At 43.7% G+C, this 14,748-nt stretch overlaps 1 protein-coding gene across 1 annotated transcript in view; it reads left to right on the top strand.

Annotated features, from left to right (window-relative positions):
* The window catches only part of SLC36A4 (solute carrier family 36 member 4), a 72,311-nt gene extending 69,983 nt beyond the window's left edge, over positions 1-2,328 (top strand). The window contains exons 11-12 of the mRNA XM_069972899.1: positions 1,057-1,158; positions 2,243-2,328. Of these exons, the coding sequence (XP_069829000.1) occupies positions 1,057-1,158; positions 2,243-2,328 (188 nt within the window). The remainder of the gene's footprint in view (positions 1-1,056; positions 1,159-2,242) is intronic.
* Positions 2,329-14,748: the final 12,420 nt, after the last annotated feature.

Genomic DNA, 14,748 nt, shown 5'->3' on the forward strand with positions numbered 1-14,748 from the left:
CGCTACAGTTACAGTTTATATAAGGATATAATGTACATAAAAAGTTGTAAAACTTTGTAAATGTATCAAATTACTCCTGATCCTGAGTTACATCTTTTATTATTCTTCAGAGCTGCACTCACTATTCTGCTGGTGAAGTCACTGTGTAAATACATTACAGTACTAATCCTGTGTTACATCCTGTATTATACTCCAGAGCTGCACTCACTATTCTGCTGGTGAGGTCACTGTGTACATACATTACATTACATATCCTGTACTGATCCTGAGTTACATCCAGTATTATTCTCCAGAGCTGCACTCACTATTCTGCTGGTGGGGTCACTGTGTACATACATTACATTACATATCCTGTACTGATCCTGAGTTACATCCAGTATTATTCTCCAGAGCTGCACTCACTATTCTGCTGGTGGGGTCACTGTGTACATACATTACATTACTGATCCTGTACTGATCCTGAGTTACATCCAGTATTATTCTCCAGAGCTGTGATCACTATTCTGCTGGTGAGGTCACTGTGTGCATACATTACATTACATATCCTGTACTGATCCTGAGTTACATCCAGTATTATTCTCCAGAGCTGCACTCACTATTCTGCTGGCGGAGTCACTGTGTACATACATTACATTACTGATCCTGAGTTACATCCTGTATTATACCCCAGAGCTGCACTCACTATTCTGCTGGTGAGGTCACTGTGTACATACATTACATTACTGATCCTGTATTATACTTCAGAGCTGCACTCACTATTCTGTCGGTGCTGTGTAAATTAAAAGAAAAAGCTCTGGAGAGCTTTTTTCCTCTGTAGTAAATGATATTATGCAATTTTATCTTTTTGAGACCTAAATAGCCCCAAAGTAACTCGCTGGCACTTAGATTTGTAGGGGTTTTGTGTCCCCTCTTACAGCAGATATACTGTATACCATTCCACTCCTAGTTTCATGTATTTGGACGCCTCATATCCTCTACTGTAAATCTATACTGTATATATTTTTTTATATGACTGATGGATTGCAGTTTTTTTTTTACAAACTTTTCTTTAATTAGGTAAGCAAATTGCTGCAAGTAAAGCACTAGAGGGCGCTAGAGGACATCTTGTTCATTTCACTCTTGGCCAGCACTTCATCTGTATCTCGATGATGTATTCAGGTGATTTCATTGATTCCTATCAATATCCGTTCCCTAAATATAGGCAATTAATCATTATTGTTATACAGACTTATTTCAACCCGTCCATTTAAAACTCTCGACAGGTCTTTTTTTTTTTTTTTTCTTTCTTTCATGACAAGTACGCTTTAAGACCACTGTGTAAGATGCCAGTCTTAATAATTTCCCCTGATAAGCTCTGCAGCCTGCCCACTGATAGGGAAGGCCTATGAGCTGTCCCACACATTGATAGAAAAACCGTGTTATCCCCATCCGTCCATTCACTTGTGTCTAAGGCTATGTTCACACAACGTAAATTCTGCGGTACTTACGTAGTGCTGCAGGCTGAGGGAATCCCTTCTGGAGTGTATACACATAGTATACCCTCCAGCCGGGATCCTTAGCGGCTCTGTAAAAAACTGACATGGCAGTTTTCTGCAGCCGCTATTCAGTGAATAAACTGGACGGGTCACGGAATGGCCTGTCTCATACTATGTGTGACCATAGCCTAAGTATGTATAGTCAGATGAGAAGCCCCATCCTATGTATATGAATAGAGTTTCTGTAATACCATTCACATGATTTGCCCCATAAATCCCAATTATTACCTTGTAGCACCACAAGCTCCGTTGTTTCTGAAGTCCAAGAATTATTGAAGCTGCATACAGAATTACAGTGCTGCAAAGCTTACCCAGTTCCCATTAACCTCAATGGGCATTACAGTAACTTCAGAGAACAGCCGGCTCTGATGGTTTCAACTTCCTGGCCACTGCTGGTGGCTATGACCAGGACAGAGGAAGAAGTTTTTTTTTTTTTTTTTATCTATCTTCACGATATGTTCATGCCCTACCTATAGGACTTGCACCTATCAGATGTTTTTATATAGTCTGTGGCTGTGCTATAAACTTACCAGATGGGAAAAACCCTCCTTGATGGCTCATCTCCATTTTGGTCTCATCCTGATGACTTCCTCCTGGCTTGGAGAGGGTAGACTGAGACGGTGGGGCAGGTACTTGGGAGTATCACGTGCTGGTGAACAGAGGCCTCTATGTGGTGGTCATCCGTCATACTGATTATCACAATGCAGTGTCCTCCTCCATCGTGTCAACTCCCTCCCTGCTCAAAGAGGGTATGCTAACCGGCCAAGACTCAACCAAGACCCAGGGGAAATAAGGTGATACCACTAACCAAAAGGAGCTATCCGAAACAAGGCTCCGGGCATGTTCGTGTTGGCAGAAATCAAATGTATAGCTTAAAGGGTAACTGTCATTTCAGGGTCATTTTTCTGAAAACATTAAATATCTATAGTACAAGCGATTTTAAGAAACTCTGTAATAGGTTTTATGTACTAAAAGAGTTTCCTTCTGTAGTGAAAAAGCAATCTCCCAGCCTCCCCCCTCACATCAAATGAAGCAGGGTTTCTGTCTCCATTATGTGGCTATGGAGAGGGGAGGGGCTGTTAGGAGTGACTGAGCACAGAGGATTTCTGCACAGCACAACACCCTGCAATCTTCTCTCAGTAAGTTCATAGATAAGCACTGACCTTTCGGACACCTGAATTTTGCGTTTTAGGTGCCCAGAGAGTCTACAAACAGCTGACCTTCATGTCACCTCTTCCTGCTCCCTCATCTCCCTCGGCCCCTCCCCCCTTCATAGGCTTACAATGGAGAGAGCAGAACCCGTCTTCACTGGCTTCTCTGTAATGAAGACGTGTTTGCCTGATAATGCACAGATAAGAAGTCAGGGGGGGAGGCTGGGAGATTGCTTCTTGAGTACAGAAGGAGGCTTTTTTGGCTGATGAAACCTATTACAGAGTTTCTTAAAATCGCTTATACTGCGGTATCTGCCGAACCGGCCCAATTTGGGCGATTATTGCCCCGTTTAATAGAGACAACGATCAGTCTATTAAATGATCGTTGGTTGATCGTTTCTTTAGGTCCAGACCTAAAATGATCAACTGCAGACTGCGCATTACTATGCACGGCCAACAATGGACAATTGAAACCGTTAATACATTAGCTCTCTATGCTCCCGGTCTTCTCCTGCACTCTGCATGCGTCCTCGGGCCACGGCTGCAGCTTCAGAATGGCCTGTCTGACCAAAGAGATCACTCTGAAGCTGCAGCCGTGGGACTGGGACGCATGCAGAGCGCAGGTGAAGACCGGGAGCGTTCAAAGGTAATGTATTAACTCTTTGCTAAACGATTATCGGGCTGTGTAATAGCAGTTTGGCGCTTGTTTACAATATTGATCGGGCCTTCAGCGATCCGTGTAATAGTGCCCTTACTTTGTACCCACGCAGAGTTGTATGCAAAGTCATCTTTTTATTGCAATCTTTTGAACACTACAGTGTCTAGTTGTCCGTTATGACACAGTATGGACGGGGATGTATTTGATAGGATTTGCCCTTTTTGCAACCGTAGCCCCCCACATTCTGGAGACCAGGAGTATACGGACCTATGACTTTCCGAGGATGACGTCTGTAAAAGTTTTGGAAACGTAAAATTGTTAAGAAGAATGCTTCCTTGTTTAGCACTTTTACAACAATAGAATTATTCTTCCACGTGAAATCCTTTTTTTTTTTTTTTGTATGCAATTTTTAAGCCGTACGTTGTTATCCGCTCTTTTGTTGGCTAGAAGAACTCCTAAATCCTAGCTTCCCACCGATTTGCATAACAAAGGCCTTCACTCCTTGATACGACGTGTGCAGTCTCATTGTCACTACCTCCTGGTTTTGTTTTAAAATTTTTTGTCTATTCTTGAAAACACATCAAGTGGAGAACTTAGTGTTGATTGTTCAAAGTGATTTGTTGTGTGTTACGTCCAAGTAAATTCATACTCTTGTTTTCCTCCCGACGCTTTCGGTGTGTTGTGACATAAATGCATGGTTTAGTTGTTGGGCGGCTATTGTGCTTTGGACAACATTCTTGACAGTGCAACAAACAGAATCTTCCACGCTTAAAGGGATAAAAAGATGGTTTATCTCTTAGGGAAACAGCGCTACCATCGTTCATGGTTTGTATGTGGTATTGCAGCTCGGATCTAGTGGATCGACTCCAGGGCAGTAGAGAAATGTTCTCTGGTGTGATTAAAGGACAACTCCGGGCAGGGCAATTTTTAGTAATAGTGCAGGGAGAGCGAGGCTAAAAGAAATAACATGCTCTCACCTCCCAGGCTCCAATGCTGATGCCGCGTACCGCCGCTTTAGTCTCCTGGGTACGCAACTGCTTTCTGTTTAGAGAGGGTACCCAGACTGTGACGCGTCAGGGCTACTCAACCAGTCAGCGGCTGCAATAGGGTCCCGCCTTGGCCACTGACTGGCTGAGCGGCCCTGACACATCACGCCCTGGGTCCGCTCTCTAACCATGAAGTGGCTGGGGCCCTGGAACCGGAGCTTTTACAAAAAATTAGCCTGTCGCAGTTGTCCTTTAATAATGTCTCACTAGTTGGCAGTCTGATGGATGAATCTGAGTTAGGGAGGGCTCTTCGGGCATCTGCCAATCAGGATGCAAAGTGTCTACTGTAAAAGGTTTTAAAAAAATATATATATAGGAACGTTTCCCTTTTGTGGGTTTTGCCATTTGTTACTGTTTGCAGAACTTTTTACACAATTGTTATTTCCAATTATGGAAAACCTCATCCTCTCCTGCTTTAGCCCTTGTGTACAAAGTGAATTTTAGTTTGGAAGAACTGAGGTGACTACACAGGGTCCTGAACACCCTCAGCCAGATCTTCTCACCCAAGATCAGTGCCTGATCTTTACAAAAGCTCTTTGGCCCATATGGACTCGAACAATCGAAGAGCTTTTCCAAGTGTGAAGTGTGTTTTATCCAACAATGGAGCCCGACTCCATGTTAGCACCCATTGTTTTTGGAATGGGATATACAACAGGCTGATATACACTCAACGGCCACTTTATTAGGTACACCTGTCCAACTGCACGTTACCACTTAATTTCTAATCAGCCAATCACATGGCGGCAACTCAGTGCATTTAGGCATGTAGACATGGTCAAGACAATCTCCTGCAGTTCAAACCGAGCATCAGTATGGGGAAGAAAGGTGATTTGAGTGCCTTTGAACGTGGCATGGTTGTTGGTGCCAGAAGGGCTGGTCTTAGTATTTCAGAAAATGCTGATCTACCGGGATTTTCATGCACAACCATCTCTAGGGTTTACAGAGAATGGTCCGAAAAAGAAAAAACATCCAGTGAGCGGCAGTTCTGTGGGCGGAAATGCCTTGTTGATGCCAGAGGTCAGAGGAGAATGGGCAGACTGGTTCGAGCTGATAGAAAAGCAACAGTGACTCAAATAGCCAACCGTTACAACCAAAGTAGGCAGAAGAGCATCTCTGAACGCACAGTACGTCCAACTTTGAGGCAGATGGGCTACAGCAGCAGAAGACCACACCGGGTGCCACTCCTTTCAGCTAAGAACAGGAAACTGAGGCTACAATTTGCACAAGCTCATCGAAATTGGACAGTAGAAGATTGGAAAAACGTTGCCTGGTCTGATGAGTCTCGATTTCTGCTTGAACATGACAATGAGTTCACTGTACTCAAATGGCCTCCAGAGTCACCAGATCTCAATCCAATAGAGCATCTTTGGGATGTGGTGGAACGGGAGATTCGCATCATGGATGTGCAGCCGACAAATCTGCGGCAACTGTGTGATGCCATCATGTCAATATGGACCAAAATCTCTGAGGAAGCTTCCAGCACCTTGTTGTATCTATGCCACGAAGAATTGAGGCAGTTCTGAAGGCAAAAGGGGATCCATCCCGTTACTAGCATGGTGTACCTAATAAAGTGGCCGGTGAGTGTAGATGTGGTTAGGTGTCCATATTTTTAGTTCGAACCTCTTCCCGCACCACAACATACAGTTGCGTTGTGGTGCCAGTAAGAGATGAGCGTCTCATCGAAAAAGCTCTGAGACGATCGGCTGCCGGGAGAGCTTCATTCTTCCGGAGCTCTTCCAGCAGCTAAGCGTCTCCGAGCTTCTCCAATGAGACGCTCGGCTGTTCTGGAAAACTTCAGGGATCCCCGGCCCAGTCAGTGTACGTCACACTGCCTGCGCCAGGAATGGGACAGGAGGCGCGCGGAGGCTGAGAACGGGCCCTAGGTGAGTTAACTGTTTCTTTAGTAGTGGTCACCCCATACGGTGGGGATGGGGACATTTTTTAACTCCCCCACCGTATGGAGTGACCATATCCAGCGGATAAGACGACCCCCGACTTCTAAGAAGATTTTTGGGGGTTAAAAAGTTGTCTTATATGCCGGAAAATACAGTATGTACACTTGTATGGATTTCTTTTTCCAACTTCACCCCATAAATAATATTTTGACGGCTCCGTCTTACATTTTATATTAGATTGAAAGGCGCCAGAAGTCCACCTGTTACTGAAAAACACCAGCCCTTACATGGCCCTGTAGATGGAGAAATAACAGCGCTATAGCTCTTAGGGAGGAGGAAAAAACAAAAATGTTGCGGTCATTTCGCACTGAGCCATGAAGGGGTTAAACACTACAAAAAACAAAGGTGCAAAAATGAAACTTGGCTGTGACATTGGCGCTCTGCATGTAGAGTATGAAGGGGTTAATGGGCCAAAAGGTGCACAGGAATCGCATGTGAATAAGAGAAATCAAGTGGTAAATATTCCCCTGTAAGTCGGATTTTATAATGTCAAATCTGAATCAAGTAAACGTTGCGTGTCCGTTGCCAAAAGTGTTATAGTTATACAATACAGCCGCCGGCCCCCTCACCACAACATATAATCCCAACAAATGACCATGGAGCCATTTCAGACATTTTGTGCATTTTGATAATTTCTTATCAAATTCTAACGCCGTGGAGGCTGAATGGAAAATGATGTGCGTCTCCGAGACCCGGCCATTTAGGAAGCCGGGGACGGCAGAAAACACTGCAATTATGGATGATTTTGTGGCTTCCAGTCAGACGAACAACCCTGGGAGCACTAATGGCCAGATGAGCTTGTTAATGATTCGCGAGACATATTTTACCAAATTGCTAAAAAAGGTATAAAAAAAAAAAAATCAAACCCTTTTGGTTTTATAAGGTTACTAGCGGAATGATGTATTTACATAAACAGTCACTTCAGAGACAAACAGTCTCCTTCCCCAGAAGGATGAAAAGCCCGGCTTATGTGATCTTAAAGGGGTAGTCCAGGATCAGAAAAGTACACCTAACCCTTTCATGACCAAAGGTCATTGCTGCACGAATGTCCAGGTCACACCGAAGCAGTGTTCTCCTCCTCATCTAAGAGACATAACTCTTTTAGTTCCACCTACAGGGCCGTTCGGGGGCTCATTTTTGTTCCACCACCTTATAGTTTTTATCGGTACCTTATTGGTGTAAATGGGAATTTTAGATAGATTACAATGTTGTATTTTAATAGACCAGAAAATTCGGCGCACTGCGATACCAAATATGTTAATTTTATTATTTACATGTTGATTTGTAAAATAGGAAAGAAGGGGCTTTGTAATATTTTTGAACTTTTTTTGTACACTTTTTGAGTCCCCCCTTGGAGACTTGTATAAGCAATCATTGGATTGCTTATATAGATCAATGCTTTGTTATTGCATAGCCATTGATCAGTGGAATTGGCACTCTGAATGTAGAGTTTGCCTATGGCAGACTCTAAATCAGGGGTCTCAAACTTGTGGCCCTCCAGCTGTTGCAAAACTACAATTCCCATCATGCCTGGGACAGCCAAAGCAAAGCTTTGGCTGTCCCAGGCATGATGGGAATTGTAGTTTTGCAACAGCTGGAGGGCCGCGAGTTTGAGACCCATGCTCTAAATGCATGCAGATTGCCGATCCAACAGGAAGGGGGGTAAGTATTATTCCTCTGTCTATCGGGGAACCCCCAGCAGTGTGCAGTGTTCCAATCAGTTACAGGTGCTGCTTCTGTTGCTGACATCTTAAATGCCAAAATTGCTATTGATCTCAGCATTTAAGGGGTTAATGGCGGGCACCTGCACGGTCACTGCTGTCTGTCATAATGCCTGGCACTTTAAAACGCCTCCACGCCATGAATGTTTATAGACTTTGCAGCTGAACAGGGCAGTTCTGACTTGTCTTGATAGGGTTAAATAGAATTATAACCCTGAGATCTATATGAAATCTGCCATTATCTGCATTCAAAAAGCCTTTCCCCAGGTTCCCCCCCCCCCCCTCCTCCTCTCTCTCATTCACTGCTCGTTATCAAGAAATCTCGACTCTTTTACATCAGTCGGGCCCTGTGTAACCTATGGAGAGGGGAGGGGGAAGGTGGGAGATTAGTCGCCAGCGGAGAACAAAGGATTACACAGTGGGACCTGTTTGAAAGCCGGTATTCAGAGGTCAGAAAGGTCAGTGCTGACGTCAGAGGTGATAGCCCGGTGATGTAGCTGTAAATTAACTCTGTTGTCCTGTTTTGGTCCTCACCTCCCTCCACCCCTCCCCTCTCAATAGAGAACCATGAAGACAGGAGGGAGAGCTTCAAACTGCTTTCTCATGATAAAAATGCATTTTTCGGCTAATAAACCCAATTAAAACGTTTCTTAAAATCGCCTATACTATTGATTTCTGCAAAAAAAATAAACGTCAGTGACACTTTAACCCCACCCCTTACGTGATGTCATCACCTCTGATCAGCCCCAGCTACATCATCACTTCTATCTTATACACATGCATATATATCTTTTATTGGGACAAATAGGGAGAATGAGGTGTGCTTACAGCATGCTGCCTTTGTAACCTATGACACTTCAGGCAGTGAATGCAGCAAGTGCTGCTGACTTACTGACTGCAGGGCAATAGTCTGCTGTATATAGAAATGTTCTGCAGGGCAGAAGGGCTTTTATGAAGAGCTGAGGGTGTACAATGCATTCTGGGAATTTGGTAGTCTTTTGGTAAACTTTTCAACCAGTGGTGAGTGGACATGGTAGGGAAAAGAATTACATACTCTCAAAACAAATAATCAGTGGGTAAATATCATGTCTTTGGTTTCTTGGTAACTTCACAACCGTGGTAGACGGCTAAGTAATGCTATACACTTCTTAACCTTATTTATTTTAACTGAACATTGGAAACGCACTTTAAAGTAGACATAACACCAAAGGAGTATAATATACATATTGGGGAAGATTTATCAAACATGGTGTAAAGTGAAACTGGCTCAGTTGCCCCTAGCAACCAATCAGATTCCACCTTTTTTACCAAAGCGTCTGTGAGGTATGAAAGGTGGAATCTGATTGGTTGCTAGGGGCAACTGAGCCAGTTTCACTTTACACCATGTTTGATAAATCTTCCCCATTGGGTATGGTAATAGGAAAGGCAAGGGTGTACATTTAGTGAAAGACCGTGCAGCTGCTATGTGGTCCTTAACCCCTTAGCGACCCATGACGTATCTGATACGTCATGGTGCCGCTCGGGGTGTTCAGAGCGAGGTCCCGGCTCTGAACGGCGCTGATCCCGGCTGACACGTGCAGCCGGGCAACTGCACTTAGAGGCTTAGGTAAACACATCCCTGGTGTCTAGTGGGACGGATCTCCCCCCCGCGATGCGATCGCGGGGGGGAGATCCGTTCTTCTGCCCGTGCCGGGCCTCAGCGTCGGAATGACGCTGATCCCGGCTCGGCAATAGATTGCTATGGCCTGCAGCAGGCCATAGTAATCTATGACCGATCTAATCGATCTTTGCTGTGTATATACACAGCATTGATCTCTATGAGAGATCAGTGCTGTCTATATACAAGTCCCCCAGGGGGGCTTCTAGTTACAGTAAAAAAAAAAGTTAAAAAGTGTTTTTATTAATAAAAAATCCCCTCCCCTAATAAAAGTCCAAATCACCCCCCTTTTCCCATTTTATAAATATAAATTAATAAATAAATAAACATGTTTGCTATCGCCGCGCGCGTAATCGTCTGAACTATTAATTAATCACATTCCTGATCTCGCACGGTAAACGGCGTCAGCGCCAAAAAATTCCAAAGTGCAATATTGCGCATTTTTGGTCGCATCAAATCCAGAAAAAATGTAATAAAAAACGATCAAAAAGTCGTATATGCGCAATCAAGGTACCGATAGAAAGAACACATCATGGCGCAAAAACTGACACCTCACACAGCCCCATAGACCAAAGGATAAAAGCGCTATAAGCCTGGGAATGGAGCGATTTTAACGAACGTATATTTGTTAACAATGGTTTGAATTTTTTACAGGCCATCCGATACAATATAAGTTATACATGTTATATATCATAGTAATCGTAACGACTTGAGGAACATGCATAACAAGTCAGTTTTACCATAGGACGGACGGCGTAAATGCAAAACTCCCCAAGATCAAAACAAATTCGTTTTTTTTTCAATTTGACAGCGCAAATGATTTTTTTCCGGTTTCGCAGCATATGTTATGGAAAAATAATGCCTGTCATTGCAAAGTACAATTGGTTTCGCAAAAAATAAGCGCTCATATACGTCTCTAGGTGAAAAAATGCAAGCGCTATGGACTTTTAAACTTAAAATGGAATAAGCAAAAGCGCAAAAACGAAAATAGGCTTTGACCTTAAGGGGTTAAGGAGAGAGGTCCCTGGTGTCAGGGTCCATTTTTTCCTCCAGATGTCAGCATTTTGTTTAAAAAAAAAAATCAGGGTCAAAGAGGCGGGGCCTAGAGCATCGATGCCCTAGGCTTGCAAGCGCTTTTGTATGTACTTACTGCCCTACCTGCCCCTAAGCCAAAAAGAGAGGAGCTGCAGGTCAAGACATTTACCCACTGCTAATGTAGTACAGGGTTAGTGATACTGAACTTTCTGAATAGTGGGAAAGCACTAGGATATGCAATTGATTTGACTAGAGATGAGCTAATATCGAGCGTGTTTGGGTTTGTCCAAACCCAAACGTGCGGCATTTGATTACCGGTGGCTGAAGAAGTTGGTTGCACCCTAGGAAATCCTGGAAAACATGGATACAGCCATAGGCCTATGGCTGTAGCCATGTTTTCCAGGCAGGGTTAGAACTGCATCCATATTCAGCCAACTAATTAAATGCTGAGCGTTCAGGTTCAGATGAACCCGAGTGTCATGATCAGTGGAAGTCTGACCTCTGGGGCCTCCACCAATCGGGAGACTTTCAATGGATCCCATCTCCTGCAACACATTGGATTGAATAGTCGGCCGGGGCCTGAGGAGCCTAGTCATGCATTCCTCCAGCTATCTTTATCCATCACGCCAAGCCCCCCTGACATGTTGAAAGTTTTTATTTTTTTAACACCACTTGTGATCCCGTGAGAGGGGTTGGGATGTCACATAAAGGAGTCTTCAATCATTTCATAATTACCCATCTTTAATTTATTTTTTTTTTTTTTTTTACTTTTCCATTGGTGTCTTCTCCTTTTTCAAACCTTTGCATCTGAACTTAGAACAGACAGATTCTAATTGCCTTTTGGATGAAAGCTTCGAGTATCCAAGTCCATTTTAATCAGTAAAGTGGTGTGCTCCCCTCCCCCCCCCCCCCCCCCCCCCCCCCTTGCATCTTCTGCCACAGTTTGGGTTGAAAGACGCGCTGCCATCATAACAAGTTAAGCTGTCGAACAAAGCTTGACAGCTCGGAACAACAACAAATGAATGGCTGATGGATAAAGGATGCGCACAAACACTGGCAATCCATTTAGAGCTGTCCGCCGTCATTCCCTTGATCATAGAATCTCAGGTATTGCTCACGTTGCTTCCCGTGACAAGTGAATTGGCACCTGGGCAGCTCTACAAGATGAAGTAATGAGCATATTGTACATTGGCTTACCCTCAGAGTGTGCCCAAATCCCCACAATCCTTTGTTCTCAAGTGTTTTTTGCTCCTAGCCGGCTCTTCATCATCACAAGCCTCTTTCCCTTTATTAGTTGAGATGTCACTCACTTGTGTCCTGTCATCCTCTTCACAGTATACGAGGTCAGATATGATTGCCGAGCACATCTACTACACATTTTATATCACATGTTCCGCATGTTGCAGACTTCACACGGCATTTTAAATGGGACTTGTAGTCAGGTTGTTTGATTTATGGAAAATGTAGAGCATTTATGTCTATTTTAAGCAGCCGTGTACAGGCCCAGTGCTCTCTGTTGTCTGCCCTGTTCTTCCAGTGTGTGTGTGTGTGTGTGGGGTATGGGGTCCATTTTTTTTTTTAAGGGTATCTTTTTCATACTGCCCAAACCACAGGCAGCCTACAGCAGATGCTGAGACTCTATGATTACTATTATAGTTTTAAAAAGCATCCAGGACCCTGGTAAGTCGTCATGGAGGGTGGTCCCTATGGCTGCTCCCTTCTCTGCCAGTCCTTGGGCACTTCAAGGGAAAGTTGCATCACTCAAGGCCGGTAGGGAAGGGAATCTGTCACTAGGTTTATTGTGCCTCAAATGAGGGCAGCATAAACTAGTGACAGAAATGCTGAACAGATTGGTGTTTTACTTGTATTATTATATTCAACTGTTCTCCTAATATGCAGGAGAATAGGATTCTTGCCACACCCCTTCCCCCGCCGTCTAGCTGCTGATTGATAGGCGACTGCCTACACACAGCATGGATAGATAACTGCCAATTAGGAGCTGGTGGGCGGAGTTTTCTGCTTCTCATGAATATCCAGGACTACTAAGCTCATGTACATAATGGAGAGGGCTACTTATAGTCCATGTTATTCAGGAGGATATCTCTGGATCAGCTGCACAGAACAGTGTAAGTGATACATCATTCTGTTCAGCTTCTCTGCCACTAGTTTATGCTACCCTGAGATAAGACACCATAAACCTACTGACAGAGTCTCTTTAAGGACTCTGATAAATCTCCCCCATAGACTTTAGCAAAATTGGTCAAACAAAAGAGTGCATTGGAAATATTGGGCTTCAGGGCAAATGACATGTATGAGAGGTAGATCCATTACCAGCCAAGGTTTTATAGAGAATAAAAAGATTAACGACACATCCATAAAAACCTCAACAAGACGCGTTTCCGACCTTAACAGCTCTTAATCACATGACCTGATGTGTCATAGGTGACATGGCGTGTTAATGAGGAGATGATCCCTTTTATACAAGGATGAATATGTGACGGCTGGAGAGGAATCGGGCTCCTACAATTACTCTGCGTACAGTTTCTCGTGTTTGACACAGACGAGTCTGAAGAATTCATGTCCTTTAAACGAGTAAAAACAGGAGGCCAACGACAGGTCATAGCAGGTTACGGGGGCATCGGAGAATACTGTAACCCCTAAGGCTTCTCATTTAGACTAAGCAGATCTGTTTAATGTCGCCCGTGTTTGTTTCGAAATGGATTATGCCAAGACATACACATTAGCGGGACTCGCGTGCCGGTTCACTATGCAAATGTGACCTTCTTTGTTAAAATAACACGCCGCACGCTGCAGGCAATTAATTAAAATCTAAGGCTGGGTAAGCAGAAGGGCCGATGTATCTGTCAGTGTCATGTGCCCTTCTCTTTACTTACCGCTCGGATGTATTTCCTGGAAATCTATCCCTCTGCATGAAATCTATCTCTCAGCATTTTACTGGTTATGTCCAGTCGTTGGCCTTGAGCTTAGGCCACAACTTAGTTACAGATCACTACGTTAGAGAACCCAAACTTTAACCTCTTAAAGACGCAACTCCTTTAGACCTGTCATTAAATTTTTTTTTAAGTGATTTTTAGAAACTCTAATATAGGTTTTATTGGGCAAACAAAGCTGTTTCCCCAGCCCCCCCCCCTTTCTTACTTCTTATCTGTGTGTTATCAGGCAAAGTCGTCTTCATTACAGAGGAGCATAGTAAAGACAGGCTCTGCTTCTGCTGTGCCCATTATATCCTATGGTGGGGGGGAGGGGCTGAGGGGGATGAGTGAACAGGAAGAGGAGGCAAACAGCTGTGCAGTTTGGCGACTGTCTGGACACACAAAACACTGAATTCACAGGTTCCAGGTCAGAAAGGTCAGTGTAACATGTAGTGTTTTTCAGGACTGCCTTTTCTCCTCTCCGTGCTCACTAACCCCATGGCCCCTCCCCCTACATAGAACATAATGGACACAGAAATCCTGCTTCTTTTGAGTGAGGGGGAGGTAGAAAAACAGCTTTTTGAGTATCGAAGAAAATTCTTTTGCTTAATAAAACCTAGGCTGCATTCACACTTTTTGTTTTCCTGCACAGTGATCAGTATTTTTCAGTACTAACAAGGGTACAAGTTATATAACATACACCGTTACTATATGTTTGGCATCACATTATACAGTATAATCCCATTGGGATCATCCACAGGAGGAGGAAGAAGGGTGTACCACTTATCTATTGACTATAAAATATTGTTAAACCAATTTAACACTTGTAGACGTCCTCTTCCTTATCAGCCGTCATCATGGGGCACCATATGCAGAATTTTACTTCTAACCCCAGATAAGATAAGACACACGGTACAGATGAGAAATAATTAGTCTCTGAGAAACAAACTTTATTACAATCCCATTTCTTATCCATAATTAATTGATGTCGGTGATAGCGGAGCAGCCTAGAGGAAACTGGGCAGACAGAACTTTTTGATTTGTATTCTCGATTTCT

Source organism: Dendropsophus ebraccatus, chromosome 5, assembly GCF_027789765.1.
Source record: "Dendropsophus ebraccatus isolate aDenEbr1 chromosome 5, aDenEbr1.pat, whole genome shotgun sequence".
In the NCBI taxonomy this organism is placed as follows: domain Eukaryota; kingdom Metazoa; phylum Chordata; class Amphibia; order Anura; family Hylidae; genus Dendropsophus; species Dendropsophus ebraccatus.